We start from the raw sequence: 17,339 nt of genomic DNA on the forward strand, positions 1-17,339 counted from the left end.
CTGTATGTATACTGTATGTGTACTGTATGTATACTGTATGTGTACTGTATGTATACTGTATGTGTGTTGTATGTGTACTGTATGTATACTGTATGTGTACTGTATGTATACTGTATGTGTACTGTATGTATACTGTATGTGTACTGTATGTATACTGTATGTGTACTGTATGTATACTGTATGTATACTGTATGTGTGTTGTATGTGTACTGTATGTATACTGTATGTGTACTGTATGTATACTGTATGTGTACTGTATGTATACTGTATGTGTGTTGTATGTATACTGTATGTATACTGTATGTGTGTTGTATGTGTACTGTATGTGTGTTGTATGTGTACTGTATGTATACTGTATGTGTGTTGTATGTATACTGTATGTGTACTGTATGTGTTGTATGTGTACTGTATGTGTTGTATGTGTACTGTATGTGTTGTATGTATACTGTATGTGTACTGTATGTATACTGTATGTGTACTGTATGTGTTGTATGTGTACTGTATGTGTACTGTATGAACTGTATGTGTACTGTACATGTACTGTATGTGTACTGTATGTATTGTATGTGTACAGTATGTGTACTGTACAATCTTTCAGGGCTGTCTAGACATAACAATCAATCTTTCAGGCTCGGCTTGACATAGGGATGGCAGTGTTAAAGGATCTGATTCTGATGAGGCCATCCCAGAGACTGCGGTTCCTGGACGTCCTTCTAGATCTGACATCCCACTATGAGGCGGATGTGAGTATTTTCCCACTCTAGTCTTTGTTCTTGTGTTATTTCTCATCTCTCACTTCGCTCAGTCGTCACAGCCCAATAACCCCTCCATGGTCTCCCAGGATCTCCAAGAAAAAGTTTAAGAACATGCTTTTTTTTCATATGACTATAGTTAATCTGACAAATTAGGGTGTTTTTTTAGCTTCTTAGTAGTATACATAGTAATATCACTTGCAATGGCATTCCCAGTGATAATCATCAGGAAAAGAGGGAATTGGGATAAATGGGGTCCACTGTATCAGGGTTTCACTGTAGCAGGGTTTCACTATAACAAGGTTTCACTGTGACAGGACCACTGTGACACATTTCACTGTAATGGGACCAACGTGACAGGGTTTCACTGTAATGGGACCAACGTGACAGGGTTTCACTGTGACAGGACCACTGTGACAGTGTTTCACTGTAATGGGACCACTGTGACAGGGTTTCACTGTAATGGGACCACTGTGACCGGGTTTCACTGTAATGAGACCAACGTGACAGGGGTTTCACTGTAATGGGACCACTGTGACAGGGTTTCACTGTAATGAGACCAACGTGACAGGGTTTCACTGTGACAGGACCACTGTGACAGGGTTTCACTGTAATGGGACCACTGTGACAGGGTTTCACTGTAATGGGACCACTGTGACAGGGTTTCACTGTAATGGGACCAACGTGACAGGGTTTCACTGTAATGGGACCAACGTGACAGGGTTTCACTGTAATGGGACCAACGTGACAGGGTTTCACTGTAATGGGACCAACGTGACAGGGTTTCACTGTAATGGGACCACTGTGACAGGGTTTCACTGTAATGGGACCACTGTGACAGGGTTTCAATCTAATGGATTCACTGTATCAGGGTTCCACTGTGACAAGGGTCCACTGTATCAGGGTTCCACGGTGACAGGGGTCCACTGTGACAGGGTTTCACTGTAATGGGTCCACTATATCAGGTTTCCCCTGTGACAAGAGTCAACTGTGACAGGGGACCACTTAGACAGGGTTTCACTGTAATGGGTCCACTGTGACAGGGTTTCACTGTAATGGGACCACTGTATCAGAGGTCCACTATAACAGGGGTCCACTGTAACTGGGACACATAAGCTGTTAAAAAAAGCCCTGTTTTATCATTCACCACACAGGACCAATATATCCAACTCTGGAACCAAGCAGTAACCAGTCTGATCTTGTGTTGTCCTGGTTCTCTCACACAAGTTGTCTGAACATACAGAACCATGTTGTTTCCACACATGACGTGGCACTTGACCCCAAAGTATCCAGATCATGCAGAGCTTGTCTCTCCCATTAATGCTTCCTACTTTACTGACCACCATGACTGATGTAGCTGTTGCCATGGTTATGGCGCCAAACACCAGTCAGAAACGATCAGTACATTGACCCTATCGCAATACAAAGTGGCTTTCGTGGCATGTATTTTCATTAATTACTAGATCATGAAGTCTTTGATGTGGTAGTTGTTCTTAACTCACTGCTTTTATCTGCACCTTGTTGTTTCAGGTGCGTAACATGGCAATTGAGACAACCAAAGAGTTATATAATAAACCCAGCATGCAGTCACCAGTTGAGGTATGTAGATACTGGAGAGTGTTAATCTAGACAGGGAGATTGTGTTACATGTGTCCATATTCACCAGTAGACAAACAAGTGTGACATGATAAGTAGGCTGATGCCAGAAAAATTACAGAAAGATGGATATTATGATTGGTTCGTATTTATTGTTTTTCTTTGTTTTTATACCAGAAATATGCTCTAGTTCACTTGAAGAAGTTGTTGCTGCCACGGCCTCCACCGTCAGACTCCAACCAAACCATCCGTGTCCTTCGCTCCACACTCTCAGGTCGGGAAATAAATTTGGAAAAAACATTGAAGTGTTGAAGTATATTGTCCATAGTGTAGTCCATGCAGCTGTTATATACATGGTTTCAGTACATGAGGTTAACTCTGCTTGTAAGTGACTGTGTTCCAGTTTAATCATATGTAACTTGTTTTGGCCGATTTTGACAGAAACTTGACAGTTGACAGCCATTTGTTTACTTGCCAATGGTACTATCTTCACACAACTGCTTTTGTATTGTCTGCTGAAAACAAAACTAAGGGCCCTTTTGGGGGACTCGAAAAACTGATTTCCCCAAGCTTGATATTTCTTGGGTTTTGTATACACAACCAATACACACTGAAAATTGATTTTGTGCATATACTGGGTTGTTATCACAAATATCCGGGTTAATAAATTATGTGTTTCATTGTTGTCATTAAAGAGTGTTTCTCCCACAGTGGACATCATAGAGCACTGGACCGAGGATGTGATCAAGTCTCACCTGTACCTCTACCTGGGGCTCCTCCCGTCCAACCACAGACTCATACACGAGTAAGTCCAACCACAGACTCATACACGAGTAAGTCCAACCACAGACTCATACACGAGTAAGTCAAACCACAGACTCATACACGAGTAAGTCCAACCACAGACTCATACACGAGTAAGTCAAACCACAGACTCATACACGAGTAAGTCCAACCACAGACTCATACACGAGTAAGTCAAACCACAGACTCATACACGAGTAAGTCAAACCACGGACTCATACATGAGTAAGTCAAACCACAGACTCATACATGAGTAAGTCAAACCACAGACTCATACATGAGTAAGTCAAACCACGGACTAGTACACCCTGAGTCCAACCACAGACTCATACACGAGTAAGACAAACCATGGACTCATACATGAGTAAGTCCAACCACAGACACATACATGAGTAAGTCAAACCACGGACTCATACATGAGTAAGTCAAACCACGGACTCATACACCCTGAGTCAAACGACAGACTCATCCACCCGTAAGTCAAACCACAGACTCATTCACCAGTAAGTCAAACGACCGACTCATCCACCCGTAAGTCAAACCACAGACTCATTCACCCGTAAGTCAAACCACAGACTTGTACACCCGTAAGTCAAACCACAGACTCATTCACCCGTAAGTCAAACCACAGTCTTGTACACCCGTAAGACAAACGACCGACTCATCCACCTGTAAGTCAAACCACAGACTCATTCACCCAAAAGTCAAACGACCAACTCATTCACCCGTAAGTCAAACCACAGACTCATTCACCCGTAAGTCAAACGACCAACTCATCCACCCGTAAGTCAAACCACAGACTAATACACAAGTAAGTCAAACCACAGACTCATTCACCAGTAAGTCAAACCACAGACTTGTACACCCGTAAGTCAAACCACAGACTCATTCACCCGTAAGTCAAACCACAGTCTTGTACACCCGTAAGACAAACGACCGACTCATCCACCTGTAAGTCAAACCACAGACTCATTCACCCGTAAGTCAAACGACCAACTCATCCACCCGTAAGTCAAACCACAGACTAATACACAAGTAAGTCAAACCACAGACTAATACACCAGTAAGTCAAACCACAGACTCGTACACCCGTAAGTCCAACCACAGACTCATACACCCGTAAGTCAAACCACAAACTCGTACACCAGTAAGTCAAACCACAGACTAATACACCAGTAAGTCAAACCACAGACTAATACACCAGTAAGTCAAACCACAGACTCGTACACCCGTAAGTCCAACCACAGACTCATACACCCGTAAGTCAAACCACAAACTCGTACACCAGTAAGTCAAACCACAGACTCATTCACCCGTAAGTCCAACCACAGACTCATACATGAGTAAGTCCAACCACAGACTCATACACCCGTAAGTCCAACCACAGACTCATACATGAGTAAGTCCAACCACAGACTCATACACGAGTAAGTCAAACCACAGACTCATACATGAGTAAGTCCAACCACAGACTCATACACCCGTAAGTCCAACCACAGACTCATACATGAGTAAGTCCAACAACAGACTCATACACCCGTAAGTCCAACCACAGACTCGTACACCAGCATAGACTCATGCATGAATAAGTCCCTCATGTTCCACCAGTGAATCAAACCACAAAAAACAGTGTCTTAACCTAGCCAGTGTGTGCATATACTGACAGCCCTCTGTGTGTTTTAGGTTGGCCAACGTGTACACCGCCACCTCCGCTGACATCAAGCGGACCATCCTGAGAGTACTGGAGATACCTGTAAGTTGTTGCTGTCTTGCTACTACCAACTGGACTTTAAGTTTGTCCGTTCTGTGTCTACAATAATGAACTGGCTTGTGTCTTAGAGATGTTAAATCTGTGTCAACATGATGACTTAGTATTTTGGGGGGCATATTTTGTAAACGATTGTTCCAGAAAATATGGGAATGAAAACAATTACCTCAGATTTTTCAACCAAAATATCTGCCAGATATCATCACCATGATCCCATTGCATTTGTCTCTCATTGTTCACTAGCTTTAGGTATTGCTATTGATTAGGAATGTCATCCTATATTGCGATATCGATATCGATATCAGTAAAATGTTTATGTTAATGCTGTATGGATAAAAAAATTTAATGTTCATACATGATGAATAATTCACTTCCACAGATATGTTTGCATATGTCAAAATAAGATGGACAATGAGAAGGCAGAACAGTAAATTTTATGTTTTTAACCAAGTTCATACATAGCATTAAATTGATTAATTGCAGGTCTACATAGGTGATTTTTATTTATACACATACAGAATAATTAATTATATTATTAATCGATTATCAATACCCCATGGTGATTCTGAGTTAGAATAGGCTTGTTGTTAGGCTCGGTAGCTTGTCATCATTCCCATGCATCGTTGCTCACACAATCAATCACAGGATTGGCTAGTCCATTATTTACAGGTCACTTTCATATGGCTGGAATATTGCAGAGTGCAGCATTAAACAACAAACAAACAAACAAATAAACAAACAAACAACATGTTGACACTAAGAGTTCCACTCACTGACCCCATACTGTAGATGTGACGGTGTTGCAGGTGAAGGGGATGGGGATGCAGTCGCCGGAGCTGCTGACGATGGTGGAGAACTGCCCCAAGGGAGCAGAGACGCTGGTGATGAGAGTCATCCACATCCTCACAGACAAAAGTAAGCAGACACTGGACCCGGGACATTTGTCATTAGTCCTCCAATATGTGGACATAAAATATGTTGCCTCAAGTTAATCAGCATGGTCGCCATGGGGATTCCGGGTTAGAATTTGTTCCCAGCAAGCGATGCAGGTTGTAAGGGGTGACCAAAAGGATCAGGTGGTCAGACTCGGTTATCGTAGACCCAGACAGTGTGACTCGTTGCTCACAATATCAATCACTGGGTTGACTGGTCCAGACTCACTTATATACAGGTCGTCGTCCTGTAGCTGGAGTATTTCTGATTGTGACGTTAGAGTGAGTGAGTGAGTTGGGTTTAACGCAGCTTTTAACAGTATTCCAGTTATATCACGGCGTGTCAGCAAATACTATTTACCTATCCATGATGAACCATGTATGTGTGGCCCAGTCATCTACTGGTTAGGTGCCGCAATCTGTTGTGCAGAGTTCCTTGTTAATATGTTTCTAGGTCTGTCAGCACATGGGTTTCATCAAAATAGTAAAAGTCTGAGACCTGTAATTGCCCCTCACAAACTGGATGTATACTGAGACTCAGGATGCTTGTTTGACTACATTTGGGATAGGATGTTGAGGGATTGTTGCTCATGCTGTCAACCACTGGTCTGACCTGGACATACCCAAATACTTCCTGACTGCCATGATAATGTTTGAATAGGACACAGTGACAGAAAGAGTATTGACCCCTCATTCATTCACTGTGGTGAGTTTTGTGTCAGAAGATTTCACCTGTTGAAGAGTGGATGTTAATGTTATGGCGTATTTTTCACAGAATGTTCTACACAATGTGGTAAGAACACAGAGAAGTAAGCAGGTATATGCCATACATATAAGTATTGCTGTCTTCTCTTTGAAAGCTTTGCCGTCTTCGGAGCTGGTGGAGAGAATTCGCGACCTGTACCAGAAACGCGTCCCGGACGTCCGGTTCCTCATCCCGGTCCTCACCGGACTCACCAAGGTAGGAATCATGGCAGCAGGGATTTTGTCAGAAAAACATTATCATGCTACAATTATCTTTTGGCTTGCCAGTGATATAGTCACTAAGATTTCAATAGCTCCAGGACCTCTCACATCGCTAGATCTATGGAGAGTAAGTAAATTATTATGTTGTTTTTCAGGTTGAGGTCATCAGTGCTCTGCCCAAACTAATCAAGCTGAATCCAATGGTTGTGAAAGAAGTCTTCCACCGACTAATGGGGGGATACGGTATGTATTCGGGGGAGGAAGAGAGATACGGTATGTACCAGTGGGGGATACGGTATGTAACAGAAGGGTGGGTACAGTGTGTATCGGGGGGGGGGGGGGAATTATGTATCATCTGGGATATAGTCCGTATCATGGGGAATGTGGTACGTATCTCGGGTATATGTTATGTATCAGGGGGATATGGTACATATCATGGGGGATGTGGTACATATCTTGGAGGATACTTTATGTATCATTGGGGATATGGTACGTATCTTGGGGGATGTGGTACATGTCTTGGGGGATACATTATGTATCATGGGGGATATGGTTTGTAACATGAGGGTATACAGTATGTATCCTGGGGATATAGTAGGTATTATGTGGTACGCATCATGGGGGATATGGTATGGAACGTGGGGAATATGTGCTTCAACATTTGTCAAAGTGCTGTTATTCATTGATGGTACCAAAACGGTGACTATCAATTCCAAATCTGGCTACCAGGGTATCAGGTGATTTACACAAAGTGTGCGTACCAATTTTTACATTAAGACTTTTATAAATGCAAAAACATATTGAAGTCAATTCTAGTGAATAAACCCAAAAAATAATAACTTCACTAACTTATTTAACCTTTAGCCTGCTTAATTGTTTTATCCTAAGACGCTGTAAAGAGGGTGGACGATTTCAAACAGTCGGTGCTTCATTAAACAAGGTGTAATTGAAGAAATAAACTACTGAAAGTTTTGATATTTTGCAAGCTGAGCATTAATATATACCTCATGTCACTTACATGATGCACAAAGCCTACTTGTTATACAGTTATTGCAAGTTTCATTTGGGGTGTCCTCGACTATGCGCCTGTCGACTGGGTTCGACAGTAGCATTGAGAGCATTATTCACAAAAATCTGTACACAGCATTGAACAATACGAAATCGGTGACATCATTCAACACAATAATGTAAGAAGACCCAACCCATTTATTATCAGCCAATCAGGAAACAATAGACATTTAGTCTGTTTTCTTTTTGCTTTATGAAACAAACGCAAAACGAATTGCCTGCATAGCCAAATGTCAAAAGATCTCTCACAATTAATTTAGTTACTGATAAATTGAATGATGGAGCTAATTCCTGAGGCCTCGTTTCTTCCTGCCAGGCGACAGCACGGCCAGCTACACATCCCCCCTCACACCAGCTGAGTTGCTGGTAGCCCTCCACAACATCGACCCCGCCAAGTGTGACATGAAGACCATCATCAAAGGTAGGTCTCACCCTTGAGTGTGTTCAGTGATAAATGGTAACCACAATTAGTGGTGATGAGGTGGAAAACAGTACATTTAATCCTAGAGTGTAATATGTACGACAGTCTGTAAGAGTTACTGCCCTTGATGTGCTAGTTGCAACGTAAACAAATATAGCGATGTGTGCCTCTATTCCAGCGGCCAACCTGTGCTTCAGTGAGAAGATGATCTACACACAGGAAGTGTTGGCTATAGTCATGCAGCAGCTGATGGAGCAGACGCCGCTGCCAACGTTGCTGATGAGGACGGTGCTGCAGTCACTGTCAATGTACCCACGACTCATTGGCTTCGTCATGAACATCCTACAGAGACTCATCATCAAACAGGTAGGGAGTCGGTGAAATCCTTGTTATTAACTACCTGAGACATGTGAGCATCATATTTGGATATCAGTATATACTTTTGGTGATGTACACATTTTTATTATCTGAGGTTATGAGACGGAAAGACGTGCTTGACTCCGGTTTCAGACTCATGGCTGTAGTGTCCCACTGGGCTCTTCTTGAGGTGAAATATTGCATTTCTGAAGTGAAGACTTGCTGAATTTTTCAAATAGATATTTCCAAACATTTTCTTGATGTTTAATATTAATTTCCAAAAACTAGAGATTTTTGTGTGGATTTGTGCTACACTTATTGTTACTCTTACACATTAACACGGCCTGAGTACATTGACAGCAATCTGTACGTGCCGTAATCTTGAACATTTTGTTAAACCCATTTCACCTACCTCACTCACTCACTCACTCACTCACTCACTCAACCTCACTCAACCTCATTCACTCATTCACTCACTCACTCACTCACTGTTGCTAGGTGTGGAAGCAGAAGAAGGTATGGGAGGGGTTTGTCAAGTGCTGCCAGCGCACCAAGCCCCAGTCCTACCAGGTTCTCCTGCAGCTCCCAGCCTCCCAGCTGAAGAACGCCTTCGAGATCTGCCCCGACATCCGCGAGCCACTTCTGTGTCATGTTAAAGCATTCACTTCACAACAGGTACGAAAGGTCACATTCATCAAGTTTGCTGTTTTTTGCACTCATCCGACTTGTTAGTTGTTCTCTCCAGCAGTATCATGGTGAGGTCATAACTGGGATAAAAAAAAACTTGTGATGTCATAACTGGGATATAAACCCCTTGTGAGTCATAACTGGGATATATACCCCTTGTGAGTCATAACTGGGATATATACCCCTTGTGAGTCATAACTGGGATATATACCCCTTGTGAGTCATAACTGGGATATATACCCCTTGTGAGTCATAACTGGGATATATACCCCTTGTGAGTCATAACTGGGATATATACCCCTTGTGAGTCATAACTGGGATATATACCCCTTGTGAGTCATAACTGGGATATATACCCCTTGTGAGTCATAACTGGGATATATACCCCTTGTGAGTCATAACTGGGATATATACCCCTTGTGAGTCATAACTGGGATATATACCCCTTGTGAGTCATAACTGGGATATATACCCCTTGTGAGTCATAACTGGGATATATACCCCTTGTGAGTCATAACTGGGATATATACCCCTTGTGAGTCATAACTGGGATATATACCCCTTGTGAGTCATAACTGGGATATAAGCCCCTTGTGAGTCATAACTGGGATATATACCCCTTGTGAGTCATAACTGGGATATATACCCCTTGTGAGTCATAACTGGGATATATACCCCTTGTGAGTCATAACTGGGATATATACCCCTTGTGAGTCATAACTGGGATATAAGCCCTTTTGCAAGGTCATAACTGGAATATAAACCCTTTGTAAGAACTGGAATATAAACCCCTTGTAAGTCATAACTGGGATATAAACCCCTTGTGAGTCATAACTGGGATATATGCCCTTTGTAAGGTCATAACTGGGATATAAACCCCTTGGGGAGGTCATGACTTGGATATGAACCCCTTGTGAGGTCATAGTTTGGATATAAATCCCTTGTGAGGTCATAACTTGGATATAAAACCCTTTGTGAGGTCATAACTGGGATATAAACCCTTTGTGAGGTCATGTCTGGCTTATAAACCCCTTGGGGAGGTCATGACTTGGATATATACCCCTTGGGATGGTCATAACTTAGATATAAAACCCTTTGTGAGGTCATAACAGGGATATTAACCCTTTGTGGCAGTGTGATATGGTGACTTCATACTTCACACCAAGTTTGCAGCAAGTAATGTTCTGGCATGTGATAGGATGACATTGAAGGTCAAGGTCACTCAGTGTGGTTGGGCTTCAAGAAGCTTCAGTACAAGGGAACGTGATTATTTATTATTGGAATTTGATGAAACTTAGTATATGATCTCTTAGGTAGGATCTCGGTTGCATCAAGACCTCCATATAAGGGCAAGGTCACTACAGGTCAAATTATGAAATAAGGTAAAAAATCAGGACATTTCCAAACCAGAAGTAATGTCACTAAACCAGAAGTGCATAAAACTGTCTTATCAATGTTGTTAGAGGCATAGTACTTTCAGTTTTAAAGTTGTCTTGCATAAGACAGACACTTTTCTTGTTTGCTATGGGGGGCACGGGTGGCCCAGTAGTCTAAGGCGCCACTATTTGCTGTGCAGAGTTGCGTCCCTTGGGCACACCAGAAATCTATGATTGTGGGTTCGAATCCCGGTTCACCCCGCTTATGTTTCCAGGTTTGTCAGCACCACAACTGTGGTTTCACCTAAGTGGTAAACGTCTGAGACCTACATTACTTCGAGCTTTCCTCCAACATTAAGCTGACACGCCATGATATAACTGGAATACTGTTCAAAGCGGCGTTAAACCCAAATCACTCCCTCACTCACTCACTTGTTTGCTATGTGATTTTGCGACTTGTGTCTTCAGCAAGCCCACATCCCGAAGGGCATCATGACGGTGCTGGAGACAGACCCACTGGAGGAGCAGCGGAAAGCCGAAGCAGCGCGTGTTGAGGCCGAGAAGAAGGCCAAGCAGAAAGAGGAAGAGGAAACATTTGTCAAGTTAGAAGCTGAGCGAATAGCTCGGGAGAGGGCGGAGAAAGAAAAAAGCGAAAAGGAGAAAGCAGATAGGGAAATGAGGGAAAAGGAGAAATTGGAAAAAGAGAAATTGGAAAAAGAGAAACAGAAGGCAGAGAGAGACAAACTGGAGAGAGAGAAGAAAGAAAAGGAGAAATTAGAAGTGGAGAAGAAACAACAGTTGGAGAGAGAACGGAAGGAGAAGGAAGAGCAGGAGAAGGCTATAAAGAAGGAGAAGCAAGATGAAGAAGAAAAGCAGAGGCGAGAGAAAGAAAAGGAAGAAGTAAGGAAAAAGAAAGAAAGGGAAGAAAAGCTGGCAGTGGAAAAAGCAGAAAAAGACAGATTAGAACAAGAAAGAACTGAAAAGGAGAGGTTGAAGAAAGAGAAAGAGAGACAAGATAAAATGGAGAAGGAGAGGCGAGATAAAATGGAAAAAGAGAGAGAGGAAAAGGAAAGACGAGAGAAAGAAGAAAAGGAGAGACAAGAGAAGGAGAAAGAAGAAGAGAAGTGTGTGGAGGAAGTGACGGTGAAAGAGGAGCTGAAAGAGGAGCTGACTGAAGAAGGGATGAAGGTGCTGGATGAAGTTGGAGAAGATGACGAGCCACAAGTGGAGCCCAAGTCCGAGGTGAGGAAGATGTAGTTACATGGATTAACTGAAAATATAAAAATATGATCGGAATAGCGAGGAAAAACTCAAAGTATTGAGAAAATAATTGAAATTTTTCAAAAATATAATCAAAATAACAAGGAAAAACTTAAAATTTCAAGCGAATAAACAAATAATTGAAATAACAAAATACTTTGATTTAAAAATAAATATGTATGCTACCAAAGGGGCACTATTAATTTTTTTCTAGTTTTCTAGGTGTGGGTAACCCTCTGTTCTAAAGCAAAAAAGCGGTATTAAACCCAACTTTCTAACTCACTCTATAGCAAAGCAAACCTCTGTGCAGAGATGTGTCCCTTTTCTTCCATAATCTGCTGGTTGTGGGGTTGATTCAAAGATTTGCCCAAGTTGTGACTGATGTTGGTTTGTTGGGGCCTCAATGGGCTTTACCTCGGATTAACTTCTTTGATAGGCATTTAGAAATTGGAGTACTAAGTAAGGATAAGAATTTATGGATGAACAACTTCTTTATTACAATTAAGAGCTTGATAACGGTGTTAGAACCTACACCAAAACACTTGCTTGATAACGGTGTAAGAACCTACACCGAAACACTTGCTTGATAACGGTGTTAGAACCTACACCGAAACACTTGCTTGATAACGGTGTTAGAACCTACACCGAAACACTTGCTTGATAACGGTGTTAGAACCTACACCGAAACACTTGCTTGATAACGGTGTTAGAACCTACACCGAAACACTTGCTTGATAACGGTGTTAGAACCTACACCGAAACGCCGCTCTTAATTGTAATACAGAAGTTCATCCATAAATTCTTATCCTTACTTATTTACCTCAGATTACATAACTGAAATCCTGTACACCCCTCCTACTACCATATTTTCTTGAGAATAGTGCGCACTTGTTTTCCAAAAAACACAGCTGTGTAGAAGGGGGTGCACATTATACACGAATTAATGAGTTTTGATGTTTTTTCGCCCATGGAAAGACATTACCGTGAGCATGTAACACCGGAAATACCATGTCAACAAATCCATACTGAAGTTCGCAAATTATTCATGTAATTACACTGTCTGGCTATAAAAGGTGTTCTTTGTATATCTGGACTTATGTTTGTAACTTATTTCATTAATTTTATTCAAAATTCCTTTTAATATTGTTTGAATTAATTTCGGCAAAATCCTGTGTGAAGCGATCGGAAGATCGCACAACTCACCGTTATTAACAGCAACCACTGTCAGATTACCGCTATTGACGCCTTGAAATGAACTTTAGTTGACAAAGGATGGATACATATATCATAAATGCCATACTTTGATTCGCTAAAAGTCATATTTGTTTTTGTTGAACGATTCTATGTCAACACGTAATTCTCGCGATCACGCAATCACGTGCACGGGAGCCTTGACGGTGACTGGTCAGACTGGTTCCATGTAAAAAAAAATACCCGGCAATAGCGATCAGCTGCTTCGCTTAGGGTTATTATTATTTTAAATATGTTTAGTAAAAGCTGCATCTATATTAACAAGATATTGGAATATATTATTCCTGATACAAAAAGTAGTTTCAGATACAAATTTTGCCGATCCTTGCATTAAAATACTGTAAAGTTATATCATTGGGTGTGTCTTGACCGAATCACTGGTAAATTCCAAGAAAACGTGTGTACAGCTGATTGCTGTGTCCGGCTTAGTTTATGAGAAAATACAGAAGGTAATCTTAATCCCTGGATATAAAATAATGCCTCTCTGAACAAAAAATACAATTTAAACGGTAAATCAGCATGTCTGGTGATTTTTTATCTCAAATTTTGAATTTTTACTGACAAAGTTTCTCATCACCCGTTCGTTTGCCGGACTTCGCTGAAGGGGTACAGTGTAATTTTTTTCTGCGCATGATACTCAAATTTATTTTTTTTCCAAAATATTGAACCTACTAGAGGGGGTGCGCATTATACCCGGGTGCGCACTATACTCAAGAAAATATGGTACTCGCTGTGACCCTATGGGGAGGGGAGTCCAGGCTTGAACTGATCCTAAGCAACCTATGCTGGCAGAGAAATGTTGACCTGGGAGGTGTGTGCTCTGTGTGCAGGTGTCCGAGGAGGGCGGGGCCAGCACAGAGACGGAGGCCATGGAGACAGCGGAGAGCTCCCTAGGGGAGGGGTCGCTAGACCTGGGGGAGCAGGGTGGTGGCAGTCAGGAGGAGGCGATGGACACCCAGGAGGAGGAGGAACAGGTGGGTACTGTGGGTCAGTGAGGGGGACTGGTGGTGGTATGTGGTGAGGGTAGGGCTGCAAACTAACAACAACAAGGGAGTTAACTCCAAGTCCAGTCTCCACACTTGCCGAAGTGCGCTAGAATTTCTGAGCTCGATCATAGCGCCATCAGTGACTATTACGAGTTATTTCCCTTTTATGCCCTTATGACCAATCAGTTTCCACCTCTCATATCACTTGCATTTGCTTCAAACAAAATGGTGTGCCCAGCCAAGATGATCTGATCGATAATCAAGATCTATACTGTAATAAAACGTGTCTTACCTTGTGAAGTGCATCAAATAATGTGAGCACATTGATAAAGGACATGAAAAGGTTAGGAAAAATGACAGTACACATCCTTTGCCGATCCTTCAGTTAACTGAAATCTACATGTTGAGATCCATGTTGTTTACAAACTGCAAGTCGCGATTTTGATAGGGCTATGCATAGACTCAGTCCAGCCAAAATATCACTCCATAATTCCAGCCTAGCTCAGCAAGGGTGGAAACTGGACTTTTTACACTAAGTTTACTCCCTTGCCTCAGAAAGAAACTTAGGTGGGTAACTGGTGTAGCCAACTAGTATGAATGTGATTGAACCAAGATGCTGTCATTCTATATGAGTCCCATTACGTCTTCATTGTTTGACATTTGTTCTATACATACTGGCTTTGTACGGGATTGACTACAAGAGGTTTGAAGGAATGGGGAGGAACATGGCAATATTGTTTTCTGTATATTATTGTTTTTGTTTCGTTGACTTTCTTCAATGTTTTTTCCACAGGCACCAGCAGAGAAGAAAGTGGGTCGAAGTCGTAGAGGTCGCGGCGGGAAGGCTGCACCGAAAACCTCACCAGTCACAAGGAGAAGCTCTCGCACCAAGAAATCATGATACCCCGAGTGTCAGTGATTACCACAGAATAGTGTATATATACTGATTTACTGATGGACAGTGCGGTTCTGATGAGGGAACAGAGAGGCTTTACTGATGGAACAGAGAGGCTTTACTGTTGGAAAAGTGGGACTTTGTTGATTTAACAGCGAGGCTCTGTTGATGGAACATTGGTGCATTGTTCCGCTGTGTGTAGAGAAGTCGATGGCAAGTTACTGTACAGAGAATGGATGTTGATGATGTGGTGCAAATGGTTTATGTTTTTCTGATTATAAAGATGGTTGTTGAGCAAGAACTGCTCATTGTTGAGGATGGGAATCAGCAGTGCTATCAACAGTAGATTCATGAGACCACTTCATCTATGAACCAGTCAAGAAGAAAATGTACAATATTTCTGGGATCTAAGACTAAAATCAAAGAAAAATATTGTGTAGTTCATCTTTCCCGTTTAGTTGTTCATCGTAAAATCATGGTGATCGATCCAGCACCTTCTGTTGCATGTTGTTTTGTTCGTAGATTCAAGTGTCCCATCATGTTATCGTCTTGTTACAAATCATCTCACACACATACTCGCGCACACACTCACGCACACACTCGCGCACACACTTTCGCACACACTCGCGCACATACACGTGCACACACTCGCGCACACACTTGCGCACACACATGCGTGATTTCTTGTGTGAAGGTGCCAACCCCACATCTCTAGTCAGCTGGCATTTACCTTGGCATCTAGTTTAAGAAGTCTTAAGACATAAGGGCCACAGCTGTACAAGTAAATAAGATGGGGGTAGAATGCCTGACCATGCGTGCTCATAAGCTTAGGGCTAAGTAATTGATTGGTTTTGGGCTCATAAGCTTAGGGCTAAGTAATTGATTGGTGTGTCACCCTTTGGACAAAAAAATGAAAACTTAATTTCAACATTGAAATATTGGCATCCACATACCAGATACACATTTCATGGCATCCGGTGTACTGCACTGCGGCATCCGGAATACCACTTAACAGGGCTTAGCATCCGGTGTACCATTAGGGGGTTGGCACCCGGTGTACCATTAGGGGGTTGGCATCAGAGGTAGCATTAGGGAGTTGGCATCAGATGTAGCATTAGGGGGTTGGCACCCGGTGTACCATTAGGGGGTTGGCATCAGAGGTAGCATTAGGGGGTTGGCACCCGGTGTACATTAGGGGGTTGGCACCATCTTGTATGTGTTATCTGACTAGCTCTGTAATGACTGCTTGTAATATTTGAACATTTGCTGCTATTGTCATGTCAACAACTGTCGATTTACGTTTATCTAATGTTTCCATGGTGATGTACAGAGTACTGTTATGTATGGAGTAACATACAGTGAAATAAATTACAGAAATGTGGAATTTGTGTGTTGTTATGTGCATATAGCTGCCAACTGGTACAATTTCTTTGTAAACCACTTTATTTTTTATTTCTTTATCAAATGGCACCACCATCACACCATGTTCTCACTACATGCGCTTATACATCTGGGGCAGTCAGGTAGCCTAGTGGTTTAAGCAGTTGCTCGTCACGCCGAAGACCTGGGTTTGATTCCCCAAAGGGGTAAATTGTGTGAACCCCATTTCTGGTGTCCCCCGCTATGATATTCCCGGAATATTGCCAAAAGCGGCATAAAACCATACTCACTCACTCACTCTTGCACATCTGCATACCCGTGGGTATCCCCTTACAATAGGTCTTCAGCAACCCATGCTTGCCATCAAAGGCGATTATGCTTGTCATAAGAGGCAACTAACAGGATCAGGTGGTCAGGCTCGCTGGCTTGGTTGATGCATGTCATCAATCTCAACGGGGGGTGGGGGGGGGTCGGGTAGCCTAGTGGTTAAAGCATTCAGCATTCGCTCCTCACACGGAAGACCGGGGTTCTGGTGTCCCCCGCCGTGGTATTACTGGAATATTGCTAAAAGCGGCATAAAACCATACTCACTCATATTTCGAAATAAGGAATATTATTTCTTTTAATTCATGTTTTGGTACTTTATTAGCTGATGTTAAAGGTCAAGGTCAAGGTAAAAATCCATGAGGATTCAAGGGCCCAGCAACCAGTGTTTGTTGGACAAGATGGATGAGGAGGTCAGTCAGTGCCAGTATGTCCCCCACCGCCTGGGACATTGCTCATTATATCAATCTCAGGTTTTTCTGGTCCAGACTCAATTATTGACAGGCAATAAGGAAA

The 17,339-nt window shown here is 42.3% G+C and overlaps 1 protein-coding gene across 3 annotated transcripts in view; it reads left to right on the top strand.

Annotated features, from left to right (window-relative positions):
- Nucleotides 1-16,485, top strand: part of LOC139442120 (symplekin-like) — a 39,813-nt gene extending 23,328 nt beyond the window's left edge. For all 3 annotated transcript variants that reach the window (XM_071222921.1, XM_071222922.1, XM_071222923.1), the window contains 14 exons: nucleotides 630-743; nucleotides 2,283-2,351; nucleotides 2,526-2,622; nucleotides 3,060-3,153; nucleotides 4,836-4,905; nucleotides 5,727-5,835; nucleotides 6,713-6,813; nucleotides 6,974-7,061; nucleotides 8,203-8,307; nucleotides 8,486-8,673; nucleotides 9,163-9,339; nucleotides 11,196-11,969; nucleotides 14,069-14,212; nucleotides 15,018-16,485. In XM_071222921.1, the coding sequence (XP_071079022.1) occupies nucleotides 630-743; nucleotides 2,283-2,351; nucleotides 2,526-2,622; nucleotides 3,060-3,153; nucleotides 4,836-4,905; nucleotides 5,727-5,835; nucleotides 6,713-6,813; nucleotides 6,974-7,061; nucleotides 8,203-8,307; nucleotides 8,486-8,673; nucleotides 9,163-9,339; nucleotides 11,196-11,969; nucleotides 14,069-14,212; nucleotides 15,018-15,125 (2,238 nt within the window). In that variant the 3' untranslated portion in view covers nucleotides 15,126-16,485. The remainder of the gene's footprint in view (nucleotides 1-629; nucleotides 744-2,282; nucleotides 2,352-2,525; nucleotides 2,623-3,059; nucleotides 3,154-4,835; nucleotides 4,906-5,726; nucleotides 5,836-6,712; nucleotides 6,814-6,973; nucleotides 7,062-8,202; nucleotides 8,308-8,485; nucleotides 8,674-9,162; nucleotides 9,340-11,195; nucleotides 11,970-14,068; nucleotides 14,213-15,017) is intronic.
- The last annotated feature ends 854 nt before the right edge of the window (nucleotides 16,486-17,339 follow it).

Source organism: Haliotis cracherodii, unplaced genomic scaffold (assembly GCF_022045235.1).
Source record: "Haliotis cracherodii isolate W230 unplaced genomic scaffold, xgHalCrac1.p SCAF_5, whole genome shotgun sequence".
Lineage (NCBI taxonomy): Eukaryota > Metazoa > Mollusca > Gastropoda > Lepetellida > Haliotidae > Haliotis > Haliotis cracherodii.